The 17,968-nt window shown below is 44.9% G+C and overlaps 1 protein-coding gene across 4 annotated transcripts in view; it reads left to right on the top strand.

Moving 5' to 3' along the window:
- Nucleotides 1-17,968, top strand: part of LOC102447888 (ras-related protein Rab-6A) — a 29,770-nt gene that overhangs the window by 1,118 nt on the left and 10,684 nt on the right. For all 4 annotated transcript variants that reach the window (XR_012906873.2, XM_075940797.2, XM_075940795.2 and 1 more), the window contains exons 2-3: nt 4,071-4,129; nt 5,608-5,661. Coding sequence is in view for 3 of the 4 variants with exons in the window: in XM_075940797.2 (XP_075796912.1) it covers nt 4,071-4,129; nt 5,608-5,661 (113 nt within the window). In the remaining variant the exon portion in view is untranslated. The remainder of the gene's footprint in view (nt 1-4,070; nt 4,130-5,607; nt 5,662-17,968) is intronic.

Below are 17,968 nucleotides of genomic sequence, written 5' to 3' on the forward strand. Positions count from 1 at the left end.
TGATTTAGTGTGGACAGTGTAGTCACACTGACCATTATACACCAATTGTGGTCCAGTCCCATCAGTTCAGATGGTTAGTTAAGACATAGCCTACTGTGTTTGCTGTTGGCATTATCCAGCTTGCAAAATTCTACTCACTTGCTTTTGAGCAGGTGTTTTAAAAAAAAAAAGCTCCCTTTCTTTATCATGGGTTAAGCAAGCAGATTTCTACACCTTTGTTGGCTAACTTTCAAAGTGTGCAAGGCTTCAATAACATGCCCATATAAAGCACAGAGATTGCTATTGAAGGTCTTAGTGGGAAATTAGTCTCTTGACAAGCTGAAAGATACTAGGCTTAGTGAAATGCCAAATGTTTGTGAGCTGCATGCAGAGGGTGCTCTTGAGTAGTTTAAAAGATTTCAGGAAACCCACTCTCTGCACTTGTGGAAGAATTGTATGATATTAATGCATTTTTATTGCTCAACATAGATTAATTGAGGGGGCAGCATGCCCTAGTGCAATCAGAAAGGGCTTTTCCTGTTGCTCTGTGGAAAACTCACATTTATGAAGGATTGTCCAGTGGTTAGGGCATTATTCTGAGGTTCACAAGACCCACAATTCAAGTTCCTACCTTGCCACAAGCTTCCTGTGTGAGCTTTGGAGGTCATTTAGTGTCTGTGCCTTGTCCTTGTGTGAAATAAAAATAATAGTGCCTCCCTATCTTACAGAGGGGTTTCAAGAATAAATATTTAAAGAATGTGATTCCTCCCTCCTAATTTCCTACAACTGTGAAAACTGAAATTGATAAAAATAGAAAAAATGTTCAAAAATAAACGCAGATATTGTCTGTCGATATTTTTAAAAACTGAATTTTATCAAGCCTAATTATGATCCAAGTGCTATAATATTGTTTCAGATCTGTGTGGACAGAAATTACCATTTCATAAGTTTGAATAAAATTTAACTAAACTTGGTTTAGTTTACATTAAAATATGGTTAATAGTAGGGATGTTAAATTTTGAGTAATCGAATAGTTGATGCATTTTTGCATTGATTGGTCGATAGGGTGCCTCTGCCTTTGAAGTGCCGTATGGAGCCCTGGGTCGGCTGGGACTCACCCTGGGCTCCGTGCGGTGCTGCTGGTTTGAAATGCCGTGGGGATCCCAGCATCAAGCTCCTTGCAGCATTTCAAAGTGGCAGCGCCACATGGAGCCTGGGATCAGCTGGGGACTCTCTCACTGACCCTGGGCACCAAGCGGTGCTGCCCATTTGAAACGCTGCATGCAGCCTAGGGACACCCCAGCTAGCCCTGAGCTGAACATGGCATTTCAAAGCGGCAGCACCGCATGGAACCCAGGATCTGGCCCCTTCTCCACGTGGCATTGCCACTTAGAAATACCCCATTCTCTTCCCCCTCTGACTTTGCTGCCTCTTTCTGATCGAGGCAATGGGAGTGAGGAGAGTGACTAGTTGACTATCCTGTCGACTACCTGCTCCCTGCCCCCAACGTGTGTAAAAGAGGACTAGGAACGGAGCCAGTGGAACCCCCAGAAATAGTTGAAAGGATTAGGGACATGAGGAGAATCCTTTGAAAAACATACTGAGGGAGCAATGAGAAGTAGGAGAACAAAGAGAAGTCAGTCACTGAAGCTAAAGAAGGATAAAATTCCAAGAATAGCATGGTCTGTGATATCAGAGGTGACTGATAGGTCAAGAAGAATGAGGATGGAGTACCAGTTCAGAAGTCTATTTAGGAATAAATCAGTAAAGACTTTCACAAGAGAGGTTTCATTTGAGTGCAAGAGGAAGAAGACCAGACTGGAAAGGAAATCTAGACAGTAACTGAGTGCCCTGTTACACTTAGTTACAGTTTGACCAACAGATGTCTTGGAGAACGACATCTGTTTACAAGAGTAGCGATGTAAGCGACTAGTTGAGTCACTACTTGAATAGTTGCTTCCCCCCCAGCAAAAGTGGTGGGGGAGCAGGAGCTGGTGCTGGGGGGAGCACTGTCTCTGTGGGAGGCAGAGGTGCAGTGGAGGACCTGGCATGAGCCGGGACTGAGCAGTCTTGGCTTGTACCCAGTCCCAGACCGCTGTGGCTCTGCCTTTTAAAAATTAGTCTACTAATGATTAATCACCTAATCAAATAGTTGAAGCAGTTTGCATTGACTATTCGATTGCTGGATAAGGGCACCTCTGCCTTTGAAATGTAGCAAGAGCCTTGCATTTAAAAAGCAGAGCCACAGCAAATCTCCTTATTGACTAATCGAGCAGTCGATGGAAATTCCATCAACTACTCGATTAACTTGCTAACCAGTATTTAACATCCCTACATACCAGGTATGAAATCAAGCCCTAAGGTTCTTCACTTGTATCTGTTTTTCTCAGTTGCACCACTGCTTCTGATTACCCTCTCTTTCCACAAGTTCTTCCTTTTTTCTTCACGGGAAAAGAACATAATTTTTTGAAAGGAGCTAGCAAGTGCTTCCATATTTTAATATGGATCCCTTCCGATCCATTCCACAGAGAAGATAAGCAGTTGTAAAACTACACCATTACCAACACAGATAGTTAATGTTAGGAAAACAGTGTATTTTTAGCATTCCTTAAGCATTGTTTAGTAGCTGAATGGAGAGGGAGCCAGCACTAATCAGCTCTCCATGGACAACCCAAGCACTCTGCAGACCCCATTGGGGAATTTGCCTCATGAGATCATTCAGTTTTCTTATGTACTCTTACCATCACAATTGCCCCACTACCTCAAGGTCCCATACTGCAGTGACTCTCTCTACTGCCTTTTCAAGCTGTACCAGGCTCCCTTATGGAGCTTCTTAACGCTACAATAAAAAAAATGTGTTAGTCTTTAAGGTGCCATGGGACTTCTGTTTTGAAGATACAGACTAACATGACTACTCTTCTGACACTTCTTAACACTGAACTATCAGTCCTAGTTAATGCTGAAAAACAACTACTTAAACACATTTGGGAATAATCATATTTTGCAATTGTGTTCTGCAACGTTGATGTGCTTTAAGCATTAGGGATGTAAAATCCTGTGTAATTGGTTAACCAGTTAAACATAACATTATGGTTAACCAATTAGATAGAATAAGGGGGGGGCACTCCAGCCCAGGTGGGCTGGAGCAGCTCCCACCCACCAATTGCAGCTGGGCTGGAGTGGGCTCCCCCCACTGCAGATGGGGTTTGCTCCTCTTGACCTAGAGCACCACCCGTCCGCAGTGGGCTTTGCGAGCATGCTGTCTGTAGTAGGTGAGGATGCTCCAGCTTCCACTAGTTAATGGTAACCAGTAAGCATCACCCGTTAAACATTCATATTCCTACGAGATATTGTAGTATAGACAGTTGCTTACTAAAGATGTTAAATTTAGATTAATTAACTAATGGAATAGTTGAAGCAATTTGCATTGACTATTCGATTAGTTGATAAGGGCACCTCGGCCTTTGAAATGTAGCAAGAGCCCTGCCTGCTGTTGCTACATTTCAGAAGCAGAAGCGCCATGGGAGCAGGAGGTGAGCGGGGGACTCAAGTAGTAGCTCCCCACACACGCTTTGCTTTTGAAATGTACAGGAGCCTGGGGTGGGGGGCTCTTGTACATTTCAAAAGCAGGGAGTATGGGGCCAATGGGGGACTGCTTGAGTCCCCGGCTTGCCCTCTGCTCCTGCGCACTTCTGGTTTTGAAATGTAGTAAGAGCTCCATTCTTGCTACATTTCAAAGGCAGAAACACTGCCAGTTCCCTGCTGCTCCCCTGCCTCCTCCTCCACGCGGAGATGCTGGTGGGTGGAATCAGCTTTTAAGCCAGCTCCCTCCCAGCACCGGCTCCTGCTCGCCCCCTTACTGCCTCTCTCTGATAGACAGCAAGGGGCAGGGGGAGCGACTAAGCATATGCTTATCGGATAGTTGACTAGTCACTTACATCCCTATTCCTTACAAACTAAAGAAGGTTGTAGCAAGAACAATGTGCAGTCAGTTCAAAAGCGTTATCATTTGAATATACTGTCTGTTTGGGAGGCAGCCTTGCTCCTTATCTGCCACGTGACAGTAATTGTTTTTTCCTCTCCTCCTGCAGTTGGGAAGACATCTCTGATCACTAGGTTTATGTATGACAGTTTTGACAACACTTATCAGGTGAGTGGGATTCTGCTTCTTTTATCAAAATTCATCAAATTCCTGCATTAGTTGGGAGGAACTGACCTTTCAAGAACTGTGGTAGAAACTACTTATGTCTTGGCTAATAGGTCCACCAATGGCTATCTTCCATGACATCTTGGTGCTATGGGTAGATAGGTAAGATGTAGAACCTGTGTAACTCGCCTTCCTGACAGAGACTACACTGTTACCTGCTAGCACTGTGAGTTCCCCAGCAAAACAGAATACCTAGACAACTCAGCATCAGCGTTTTGCTTTCTTCTCAGAGACTGTCAACAACGTAATTGCCTACAGTTGTGAGTTCCCATATTGCCCTTTCGAAGCAAGCACGCTTAAAGTGAAAGCATTACAAAGAAAACATAAACATAGACAAACCTACACCCACCAATTAGCTTACCAGAAAGAATTGAAATCCACCAAGGGCTTTTGTAGATGATCATTTTTTTCAAACCCCACCTCAGGGTTTCTCTGGTTACCTGTGTGACATTCTGTACTCTGCAGGAGTGCCCTCTAACCCCCAAAAGTTCCTTCTTGTCTCGTACTATATTTAAATAGTTTTTTGAAGCTTAGAGTGCTTCCTGTTATTTACATTGGTCACATCTCCTCCCTAGAGAAGCTAGGCAGTCCCACAAAACACTCACGATTTTCATTTGTAATACTATTCCAAAGCTACTTAAGCATAATTTACTAAGATCTTGCAAAGATATTGCAGACAGTTGTCATATCTGTCATACTTCGTAAGACATTCTCTCATGGATGGACTGAGGCAACTAAATGCACATGAATAGCCTTATTTGGAAGTTCATGAAGATTTTTGAGACTAATACATATTTGCAGATCAGTATAAGGTAGGGATGTCAATGTGTATCAACGTGTAGATGACTACATGATTAACTGATAAGCCTGATCTTATCGGTTACTCTTGTCGACTACATGCATCCTCCCCTGGGATGGGGAGGGGAGACTGCCATGAAGCAGCTTCTGTCTGGGGAGAGTCCAAGCTCCCCGCAGACAGAAGATGCTCTGGCATCTCATGGACCAGCTCCTGTCTGTAGGAGCTCCGAGCTCCCCACAGACTGGGGTTGCTGCCAATGGAACAGCCTCTGTCTTCCGGAAACTCGCCCCTCTCCCCATCCTCTCCCAAATAGGCGCTGCTGCCACCCCTTGCTGCTGCTTTTCTCTCAGCTGATTTTTAAACTGGCTCCCCTCATGGACCAGCTCCCGCCTGCCACCCCGTGCTTCTGCCTCTGATACAGAGGCAGCAGCATGGAATGGCAGGGAGCTCCCCAGGAGTGGGGCCAGGAGCGCACTGGCTGCCAGCCTACCCCTAGGGATTATCAAATAGTCATGTAACCGCTAAAATGTCATGCAGTTACACAACTATTCAATTACACACTATCTAAGAACCCTTGTATAAGGGGAGAAATTGCAGGTTACTAAGATTTTTTTCTTTTCAGGCAACCATTGGAATTGATTTCCTGTCAAAGACAATGTATCTAGAAGATCGCACGGTGAGTGAGGATTCTGTAATTAATCTAGCAAATGTAGTCACAAGAGCAGCAGTTGCCCATGTACACGATGTTTCTGCCTGGCTGTTCATGCAATGGTCATTCCTCCAAGGCCCACAACAGCCTTTCCAAGGACAGTGTATAACAGGAATTGTCGGACCTGGTCAGGCTAGTAATCTGTCTTGCATGAAATTCTGTTTCTTGTTGTACTGGCTCAAACCATTGGTTCTGTTTCTGGTACTTGTGATATTATTTGTTGCTGCAGGGGAAGGCCGATAAAGCATTAAGCAAAATTGGGTCAAGTTCACAAATCCATATGCTTTGAGAAAAGAAAAGAAAATCTTTATGTTGTCCTTTTTGCTGCTATATCACAGGCATACCATGCACATTCTCATAGGTGACTACAGTGCTGTCTCTGGGACTGTCGATATAAACTAATCTAAGTAGATCAGAGGTGATTCTGTTCTGTGAAGTCACTGAAGATTTCTGAGGATAACAAGGGCCCTCCTCACAAGGCAGGTGGCTGGTTATGTCAGTAACATAACTCTAATCTATAGCATTGGGATAACTGAAATATATATCTGAACAAAATCAGTGAATGAAGGAAAATGTTCAGTGAAGCAACACAGCTAAGTGTGTAGTCTGCAGGAGGTCCCCTGTACATAGAGGCGACACCTAGATTCCTCTTGATATATTTGCCTGTTGAATTTCAAATAACTACTCTTTACTGGCTGAGCAGGTGAAACTGGCTTCCTTTGGAGACAGTCACTGCTGCACTTGAGTGATGCAATGCTTACCCTTCTGGTCGGGTGGCCCTGGGCATGTTGCCTCTGCACCTGATCTTCAAACAAGAGCAACATCCCTCTGGTCCACTATGGCAGAGAATGAATTTCCTAACTGCCTTCCCCACTCATTATTTCCACTGCTAGCTTTCTGGGTCATGTAGAGGCACCATCAAAAACCATAAAGCCTGTTAAATGTGAGCAAAGATGACAAAATGGGTGATAAGAGAGGAATAATTACACTTGCTCTCAGGTGGTCTGAATGTCTCTTCTCACAGGGCCTTGTAAACTTTAGCACCAGCCATGACTGAGACAAGATTCTAGTTGCCATGTTTGGATGGAAGCACTGCGTGCACAGTAGCCTAATTAACATTTTGGTACACATTCGGTTTGGCATCTTTGATGTATCCTCTCTAAGCTATCTTTGTTCCAGATGCTCAAACTCTAAAGCAATTCTGCACAGTACTAGCACACAAAATAGACAACTGTCTGTAGCCCCTAGTGCATGTACTTTTCATTCTCAAAAGCAACTCTTAAGTACGTTGCCAAAAAAACCCATTCACAGGCTTTGACTATAGGAGACAGAGACAAACATACTGCTTACAATGTTTTGCTTATAGGGTGTGTGACACACCAAACTAAGTGGAGTGTTGAGGAAGCTCATTTACCCTAATGAGTACCCATAATTGTCAGACGGAGCTCCATGGCACAGCTACAGCCGCAGGTGGGAGGACCGGTGAAACGTTATCCTTCACCTCCCATTATTGTTCACTAATAGGCTGAATTCTCAAGTACTTGTTGGTGGTTCTTCATATTATGAATCTTTAAATTGTCTGATCCTGGAATGGAGGACAGGAATGGGCTGCTGAGGTGTGGAGAGATTTGGTCTGGAACTGAAGCTCCACTTGCCCTTGTCTGGGTGCCACTCCCAAATCAGCATGGCTGGTAGGTTTTTCTGGGTACTTTTAGGGCTGGGGTTTTCTTGTGGAAAACTGGTTATGGATGGCACAGCCTTCATCAAGAGGCAAGATAAATTACTGTGGGATACTATGAAATCTGAGTGAGCATAGAGGGTTTACAGGTGATCCTGATTGTTAGGCTCTCAGGCAATGGCTCCCAGTGTTGTTTGTTGTAGGTATTCTATCTTTCCACAGTGGGATCCTCTCTATTTTGCACATGAGTGACAGGCCAGTTTGGAGGTTGATAACACTATATCAGGAGAGCAGACATCCCAATTAAAAATGGCTGGTGCCTCAGGCATTATCCTACCTTTGTGCTTTAGACCTTCTAATGAGAGTAAATAAAGTCTCTCTCAGCTCCATAATGAGCTAATCCTATGACAGGCTTCAGGATGGTTTCATCTCCATGTATGAGGTATGATTGAAAACTAGGGGTGTTAAAAATCATTTAATATGGTAACCATGTAAAATATGGGTAAGATCAGATGAGAAACAGTCAAATGAAACATCGGAAAATGGCAGACAGATAAAAAATAGTGACACATTTTGAAAGTGATTATGCACAAACGTTAGAATTCTAAATAATAAGATGGGTGAACTAGAGTGCCTTCTTGGTGGAATGAGGACAATCAATGGGGCACAGTCATATCAGGATACAAAATATATTGGAAGGACAGAACACATCATGGTGGTGGGGCAGAGGCACTGTATGTGAAAGAAAATGTCAAATCAAATGAAGTAAAAATCTTAAATGAACCAAAATGTCTCATAGAATCTTTATGGATATTAATCCATGCTATTCTTATTCCATAAGAATATAGGGATATATTATTGACCACCTGACCAGGATAGTGATAATGACTATGAAATGAGATTAGAGAGGTTATCAAAATAAAAAACTCAATAATAATGGGAAATTTCAACTATCTATATACCAACTGGGTACACATCGCTTCAGGACAGGATGCAGAGATAAAATTTCTTAATATCTTAAATCACTGCTTCTTAGAGCAGCTGGTTCTGGAACCCACAAGAGGACAGACAATTCTTGATTTAGTCGTTAGTGGAGCACAGGATCGAGTCCAAATGGTAAATATAACAACTGCTTGGAAATAATGTGAGTATAATGTAATAAAATTTCCCATCCCTGTGATGGGAAAAACCTCAGCAGCCTGATACAATGGCATTTAATTTCATAAAGGGGAACTGCACAAAAATGAATATGTTAGTTAAACTGAAATTAAAAGGTACAATGCCAAAAGTAAAATCCCTGCAAGCTGCATGGAAACTTTTCAAAGACATCATAATAGAGGCCCAACTTAATTGTATACCCCAAATTTAAAAACACAGTAAGAAAACCAAAAAAGTGAGATTGGCTTAACCAAGTAAAAATAAGTGACGAGAGATGAAAAAGTTATTGTTTAAAAAGTGGAAGTTAAATCCTAGTGAGGAAAATAGAAAGGAGCATAAACTCTGTCAAATTAAGTGTAAAATTATACTAAGAAAAGCCAAAAAGGAGTTTGAAGAACAGCTAGCCAAAAACTCAAAAAGTAATGCACATTGGCAAAAATAATCCCAACTATACATACAATATGATGAAGACTAATTTAGCTATAACCACTCCAGAGAGAGATCATGGATAGTTTTCTGATAACATCCACTCAGTCTGCAGCAGCAGTCAAAAACCAAACAATGTTAGAAATCATTGAAAAAGGAATAGAAAATAAGACAGAGAATATTTTATTATATAAATCCATGGTATGCCCTAATCTCGAGTACTGTGTAAAGATATAGTTGCCTTATCTCAAAAAAGATATATTAGCATTGGAAAAAGTTCAGAAAAGGACAACAAAATTATTGAGGGTTTAGAACAAGTCCCATATGAAGAAGATTGGGACTTTTCATCTTAGAAAAGGGGGGATATGATAGAAGTCTATAAAAACATGACTGGTGTGGAAAAAGTGAATAAGGAAAAGTTATTTTCTTGTTCCCATAGCATAAAAACTAAGGGTCATCAACTGAAATTAATAGGTAGCAGGTTTAAAACAAACAAGAGGAAGCTTTTCTTCATACTGTGCACAGTCAGCCTGTAGAACTCCTTGACAGAGGATGTTGTGAAGACCAGGACTTAACAGGGTTCAAAAAAGAACTAGATAAATTAATAGAGGTTAGGTCCATCAATGGCTATTAGCCAGCCTGGGTAGTACTGGTGTCCCTAGCCTCTGTTTGCCAGAGGCTGGAAATGGATGACAGGAGAGGGATCACTTGAGGATTAACCTATTCTGTTTACTCCCTCTGGCGCATCTGGTATTGGCCACTGTTGGAAGACAGGACACTGGGCTAGATGGACCTTTGGCCGTTTTTATGTTTTGTTCTTAGATATCTGCTAAAAATGTTAGTGGTTACATGTGCTGTGCACTCTGCAGTATAAAGCTCAGCTTTATACTGCAGAGCCTGTAGTGAAGCCTACCTGCCTGGCTCCCTGGGAGTGGGCTTTGCTGCCCTGTTGCTGTCTACCTGGGAGCCGGCTGAGTGCAACCAATACCATTAACCAATGAACATCTGCTTATTGGTTAATCGGTTACATCGGGGTGGACAAAAGGGCCTCTGTGGGCTGGATCTGGCCTGCCAAGTGGGTTTATCCAGCCTGCAGATGCCTGCTGCTCCCTCTTCCCCGTAGGCCAGTCAGGGCCTGGGGACAGGGGAACACATGAAGTCTCCTCCCCGGCCAGTGGCATGCGGCACTTAGTCAACCGCTAGGGTTGACTCTAAGCACCACACGCCCCTTGCAGGGCTGGGGCATGGAACAAGAGACTTTGCATGCTCTCCCTGCCCCCAGGTCAATAAGGGCCTGCGGGGTGAGGGGCAGCACATGAAGTCTCCTATCCTACCCCTGCCCTGCAAGGGGTATGCGGTGCTTAGAGTCAACTGACAGCTGAGTAGCTGGCAGTTGACTCTAAACATGATGTGCCTTTTGCAGGATGGAGATGGGGGGGGAGGGGCGGAGACTTCATGTGCTCCCCCTGCGCCCAGACCCTGATTGACCTGATGTCAGGGGCACCGTGTGAAGTCTCCGCCTGCTGCCAGGAGCGCAGGCACCTAGAGGGATCATGAGAGGGGGGCGGAGCAGCAGGGGCAAAGACTTCATGCATTTCCCACACCAGGGGCAGATGACTGTTTTGCGGGGCCCCGGGCAGCGTAACTCCGCGGGGCCCCCCCTTTTGCCACGGTACATGCGCGGGGCTTTTTTAAGCACGGGGCCCGGGGCGGCCGCCCCGTTCGCCCTGCCCTATATCCGCCCCTGCCCACACCCCCAGGTCAATCAGGGTCAATCAGTGTGGGTTGGGAAGCACGGAAGTGTCCTGGCCCCGCCCCTTCTGCCCAAGGCTCCACCCCTTCTGGGGCACCCCAAGGCCACTTCAGAAATTTTTGAAGTGGCCTCCCAGCTAAAATTATTGACCACCCTTGGGTTACACTCTAACATTCCTGCTGCAAACAATCATATGTAGGCAGCAAACGTTGTGGATAGCCCTGTTGTGTCTGAATGTCCGCATGAAGTGACATAGGTACACATGATTAAACTCTAATGGTTGCTGTAAGAAGTGATTTTTATAGGAAAACAAAATAGGATCTGTGTCACAGATCAGTGGGTTGGTGTAGAGATGGAGGCTGTGTGATGGTTCTGCCATTTTAGATGTGGCCATTTTATGGATGAGATGTACCATCCACACACTTCATTTTTTTAAATTTTTTTTTTTGCACTGCATTTTTGTTCCATTTTAACTTTCCTTTTAATGTTTGTTTGCATTTTTTCCCCTGCAAAATAGTTATATTTTTATTTCATTTGGGTTTTGGTTATATTTTGTTTCCATTTTTCCTGTTCTTCCACTTTCTCCCCACCCCACATTTTTCCATTTCCCAGATCAGGCTGCAGCTGTGGGACACAGCCGGCCAGGAAAAGTTCTGCAGCCTCATTGCCAGCTACATCTGTGACTCTGCCACCACGGTCGTTGTCTTTGATTTTACAAGTAGGTACTGAGCCTGAGCTCCTGCACAGGGACCTTGCTGGTAACTGTGCCTTCTGCTCGTTTCTATATGGGATGGGGCTAGGCTCAGAGCCAGAGGACTGCAGGTGTTTTGTGGATGGATCTGCTGCCTCTGGGAGAGGTAGCCAGAGTCCTTTCTTTCCCACTGTCTCAAGTAAATCCATCAAAGCTTCTTAAGGATTTGGGAAATAATTGATCGCTATTTACCTGAATCTCAAACCTTAAAAGGTGACCCATAAAGGGTAAGTATGTGTGTGAGTTGGATTTATGCCTTTTTATATCCTTCTGTAATATTAAAAAAGGCCTTAAAGGGTTTTTTTAAGCTTTTTATCTACTTGTTTCAACACTAGAAAGGCAGGATTTCTCTCGACAAGTAGAGCACTAGTTGGAATATGATAAAGATTCCAAAGAAGTGAAATCTGAATCGGGGGGAAAAGAGTGGGCAATAATTTTTGATGGGGGGGCCACTCCCAGAATTTGGTAAGTGGTCAAGGGCTGCACTTTTCTATGTTAATGGAGGAGGTGCAGAGTCTGGAGTGGAGGTTGGATACAAGAGGGAGCTTGGGATACAGAGTGCATAAAAGGATTCTGACCTGGGGAAGGGATGTAGGAGAAGGGGACAGGGTCTAGGAGGGAGTTGTGATGAGGGGTTGGGTTGTGACCTATGGCAAGGAGTTGGGGGGATGAGGGTGGGGAGTGCCAGGTGTAGGCTCTGGCCAGAAGTTACTTACCTTATGCAGCTCCCGGCCAGCAGCCCACTGGACACTCAGGCAGGCTCCCTGCCTCCCGTACCCCCTAATGCTGCTCAAAGCAGCTGGCTGCTGGGGCCATGTGCATCTTCTGTGTGCTGCCCACCCTCTGCATAATATTGCAGCTCCTTTTGACCAGAAACTGGCTAGTGGGAGCTGCCTGAGGAATGCTTGCAGGCGTGGGCAGCTTGCAAAATCATCTCCCCACCTCAACCCGTCTCCCAGGGGTGTAGGGCTCAGAGATGAAACATTGGCAGGTCAGATCTGAAGGCCCTTTTCTAAAGGGTAAATAAGTTTGAAGGGAAAACACTCATCATTCAAACTTCCTCTAAATTAAAATGAAGGTCTTGTCTATATGATAGATATAAACAAAAGGTGGATTTAAACTGATGATTGTGTTGGCATAACTCCTTGGGTAGACACTTATTCCACTATTAGAATTAGTTCCTTTTCTAGATTTAGTTTATCACTTGGGAAATCAAAAAGTCTCATCTGCAGAAGTGTTACAAAGAGGGTTATACCAGTAAAGCAATATAGTATAGATAAGACCTAAAGCCTGGTCTACACAAGGAGTTTACAACGAATTTAGCCGCATGTTTGATTTTTTTTTCTCTAAACAATGTGTCCACACTACCAACCCTGTATTTTTTACCTTAAGGGTCACTGAACTCTATTTTGGTTATTCCTGATTTCATGAGGAATAATGCAATTCCTAACCTTGCCTGGTTGATTTTATGGTAGTATAGATGCAGTGTTGACGAAAGTTGAGGTAGTTGGCCTCCGGGAAGCATCCCACTGTGCTCCACTCTGACTTCTCTGGGTAGAACTTTCACCTCTACTCTCTGAGTGAACAGGTAAAAGCCCTGGGAAAAGTTTGAATTTCATTTCCTGTATGGCCAGTGTTGCAAGCACATCTCAGAGCGAGCAGCACATTGTGGCACATTTAGCCATGGCTTCTAATACTTCCATGACTTCCAATATTTCAAGTCCCAGGGGCACAAAAGAGCACCATTGTAGAGTGTGAAGATGATCTTGAACCTCACTGAGCATAGCTCCGAACCAGTAAAAGAAACATGGACATTTACACAAAGATTACAAACTGCCTAGTGGCCAAAGGATACTCCAGGGACTTCCAGCAGTGCAGAGTCAAAATAAAGGGGCTGAGGCAGTCCTACCACAAGGCAAAGGAGGCAAACAGAAGCTTCATAGCATCCATCCCCAGGAAGGGGGCGGGACCTTGGGAGGCAAAAGGCTGTCTTTGTGCATTTCTGACACACCTCCTCCCCCAGCTCTTTCAGGTTCCATCATGGATAGGTGGAACATGGGATTACAAGGTGCAAACAGTAAATGTAGGGGCATCTTGTTGAGATTAATGTGCTTGAGTCTCAAAACTGACCATTCATAAAACTGCCCTTCAAAGCCTTTCTGATTTGTGCTTGTCCGTAGTGTACTATCCTTGTTGTCCTGGTGTCTGGCTGCTCAAAGTTTCTGGGTAAGTTCTCTATCTCAGTCCCCTCACCCTACCAGATAAGTTTCCCTCTTGTTCTTGCACGGATTATGAAGCACACAGCAGGCTCACACCACAAAGGGAATGTTGTGTTTGCTGAAGTCCAACTTAGTCAAGAGACTCCCAAACTTACCCTTTAAGGTGCCCCAAAGCACATTCAACCACCATTCTACACTTGCTCAGCCTGTAGTTGAACTGCTCCTTACTGGGGTCCAAGCTGCCCATATACGGCTTCATTAGCCATTGGAGCAGGGGGTAGGATGGGTCACCAAGAATCACAATTGGCATTTCCATTTCTTCAATTCTGATTTTCCTGTTTGGGGAAAGAAGTTCCAGTGTGCATCCTTCTGAAGAAGCAGGAGTTCCTAAAGATCTGGGCATCCTGCATCTTTCCTGACCATCCCATGTTCATGTCAGTGAAATGGCCCTTGTGATCCACTAGTGCTTGCAGCACCATAGAGCAGACCCCTTGCACTATATGTACTTCTTGGCAAGGTGGGGATATGTGTTCCATCTATCGCCCCACTGTAGTTAAAGAATCTCATGGCAGCAAAGCTGCCAACTATGGTATCCAGGTTTCCCAGAGTCACAACCCTCTGAAGCAGAATGTTATTGATTGCCTTGACTACTTGTATAACAGCCCCCACTGTAGATTTCCCCACTGTGAATTGGTTCGCCACTGACTGATAGGTGTCTGGTGTTGCAAGCTTCCAGCGGGCTACTGCCATATGTTTCTCCATGGTCAGACCAGGTCTCTTTCAGGTGTCCATGTGCTTCAGGGCAGAGGAGAGCCATTCACGAGGTTCCATGAAGGTGGCGATACGCATTTGAAAGTTTTGCAGCACTGCTAATCATCCCATCTCTGCATCAAAATGCAGTCCCATCAGTCTGTACTTGTCTCACGGCACTGGAACCTGCATTCCACTTAATTGACTGGCGGCTGTGCTTACATCAGCGCCAGGGCTTGCATGAGCAGCAACTCCATGCTAAACTGAGAGTCATCATTGTCCTCTTCCTGGTGTAGCAATGTGTACACTTTCAACGGTGCACAAACACAGTCATCAGCATCACAATGGTTTAATGCAAAACAGGATCTATGTTTGTGCTGCTGTGGCACCTGTATGGGCAACCAGGAAAAAAAGGGCATGAAAAGACTGCTTCATGTGGGTCTCAAGCAAGGATGGAGGAACTAGAGAAGTGCATTATGCAATGAAGATTACATGAACCCATAACCATCTGCTGCACAGTTTTGGTCCCAGCAGGCACCAGGAGCATAACCCAGAATGCAAAGCTACTCATAGTGCATCACTCTTGACGATAGGCTCCTTAATGGGAACGTTCCACTTTGGACTACATTAAATTCTTCATCACATAAGAACATTTTGGTTTAGGTGGAGCACAGCCTTCCTGTATAGGCTTTCCCCTTTCCTAAAAATTTCCCCAGTTCCTAATAAATCTAAATCCCTCCTCTCTATACCATCGTCTCATCCACGCATTGATACTCTGAAATTCTGCCTGCCTACCTGGCCCTGCGCGTGGAACTGGAAGCATTTCAGAGAACGCTACCATAGAGGACACGGGCCTTCGACTTTGCAAAATCAGGTGTTCAGAAATTAGCCATTATAGATTTGACCTTATCTTGTAGTGTAGACATGGCCTAAAACAAAACACTGCCCCAGTCATTTTTCTTTCACAGTTTTCCTTTAATCAAGAATTTCAGATCCATAATCCTTAGAGGTCAGAATTTTGTGTGGGGACCACCTTTACTTCTGTCTTGGACTGTGCTGAGTACGTAAATGTTTAACAAATAAGATCACTTTTCTGGTTGCATTTCCCCCCAATGATTTGTGTAGCAGTCAGGATTCACTGCTGTGGTGCCTTGCTTCATCAGTGATGATAACTATTCCACTGCGTGTGTTCATGCATTTGCTCCCCCCATTTACTGTGTTGACTAAATGTGCATGGTCAACACAGCAGACTCCAAGAGAGTCCCCAAAGACCACAAAATCAGATAAGGATTGAAGGCACCAGGACAGGTTTATTATAGATGAGGCATGGTCCTAGCTACCCCAGACCAAAGGGTCTACAGTTAGGCTAACACAAGCATGCCCATTATACTAGAGCAAGGCTACTCAACTTTGGGCCACAATGATACTTACAGCACATGCTGAGGTCCGCAACTTAAATGTGGTTGCATATACATGCAAATATATGCCAATAGCTTCTTTCACACTAATGGGCATGGGTACAAAGCAATTCCCACAATGCCTTGGTGCTCCCGGCACGTGCTCCGTGGAGGCTAGAAACGCAGACATCCTGTACCCATCTGTTCCAGCCAACCTGTCTGCTTGCGTCTTTCAGTACTCACTGCGCCTGAGAGACACCTTGCCATTGTGGAGCGTGTTCCCAGTGGAGACCATATGTAAAGGATGCCACCCATGGGCCACATGTTGAGCCCCACATAAATCCAAACAGCACCAGGGGCTGCAGACAAAAGGGCTGTGGTCCGCATGTTGAGTAGCCCTGCAGTAGATGGACTCGGTCCGTGCCAGGGATGAGACGCTGTCTCCTAGAGCAGACAAAGACAACAATATACATTGGGAGCAACCGTAGGTGAAGTTGGAGTCTGAGAGACAGGATGCACAACTGCAAGTCTGGGATGATATTTCTGCATCCCCACTCCTTCCATGTGAGAGGCATAAAATGCTATTCATCCTGGTCTGCCGCAGGCTATGAAAAGCTTACAGTTCTGTTTGGCCTTGGAGTGAAAGATTGCCCTGGCACAGCCCCGGCTCCAATTGAAATGGTGAGAGTTGAGGATAGGAAAGATCTTATAATTGTTTCCCTTATTCTCCCCACACTAACCAAAATAAAATAAATGTGCAGTCTGTCTCAACAGCAACTTCAGCTTCTCCAAGCCCTTTAGAAGGGCTCCAATAAGTCAAAACAGACTAGAAGGTCAGCAGAGCTGTTGCACATATGTGGGTGCCCGCTGAGAGAAGCTGACAGAGCAGGAGTTCAGCTGGCCTTGGGGAAGTGATGAGGAAGAAATCTAGAATGAGTGCTGGAACCGCTCAATGACATCTTTCAGATATGTTGTAGGCATGAGTAGTAAGTGAGGCACTGCTGGGTTTGGGGCTTTTGTGTAATCAGGCAGGTCCATTTTCTCCATACAGTGTGGTAGTGCTTCTGAATTCTGTTGCCTTGTACTGTAAGGAGTCTGGCCAACTAGTGCATACCAGAGGTAAACTGAGGAAGGGGAATGTCTGAATGAAGATCTGCAGCGCAGCCCAGGCACAGCACTGCTTAGGGTTTTGTTATACTCTTTGAACTTCTCTAAACCGGGGTTCTCTGGTCTGGCAACATGTTACCAGACCAGAGAGTCCCAGTGGAGAGCTGGTGGCTGAGAGCCCAGCGTGCTACAGCGGGGCTCCCTGGGATAGGGAGGGGCAGTGGGGTTAGGGAACAGGCTCTGTCTGGTGGCCAGGCCAGGTCTGGGGGAGCCGTGGCAAGGGGGCCAGAAATTATCTCCCCTGGTCCAGCAAAATCTCTCATCTGAGACTGGTCATGTCCCAAGGGTGCCGGACCAGGTTGGATCCAACCTGTACTTTCCCAAAAACTGGCTGAGCATTAGTTTTTGACTTCTGGTGGGTAAACGGTATTGCAGCTAAATTGTTCTGGGTTTTTTGTTTCTCCCTCCCCACACATACACACCTTATCCAATCACCTCAGGGTTGTTTTGCTTCTCAAACAGCCTCAGAAGCCTTTTTAAGTGTCAGACCATGGCTTGATGATGAATTGTTATGCCTAGTCAAACACAAACTGTTTGGTAGGCCAGTGGTCCCCCATATTGTTCAAGCAGCAGTTTTACTTGGCTTTACCATCCAGTACTCACCATTTTTGATTCAGTAGTTCGTCCTATGGCTTTGCTTATGATTACAAGACTAGAGATTGGAGCAGCTTAAACTTCCATCTTGTTTAAAAGCTGCATGAATGAATGGGAGGGGGGTCGCAGCAGCAGTGTGGGACACCATGGTAGTGCATCATGAAGCTAAGGAATGGACCTAGGGTAAAAGTCTCAGACCTGACTCTTGAGGTATACGGTTGTAGCTTAGTGAATGGGATTCACTATCCTGGATTTCCTCTGGCATCAGGGGACACTAGTACAAAGCAGTGCCCCTTTGTGCTTTGGGTATTCTGACTGAGCTAATATGATTGCTGTGCTAGAGATGAAATTGCTCTCTTCTTACCAATAAAACTAGCGTGT

Source organism: Pelodiscus sinensis, chromosome 13 (assembly GCF_052426305.1).
Source record: "Pelodiscus sinensis isolate ZL-2025 chromosome 13, ASM5242630v1, whole genome shotgun sequence".
Lineage (NCBI taxonomy): Eukaryota > Metazoa > Chordata > Testudines > Trionychidae > Pelodiscus > Pelodiscus sinensis.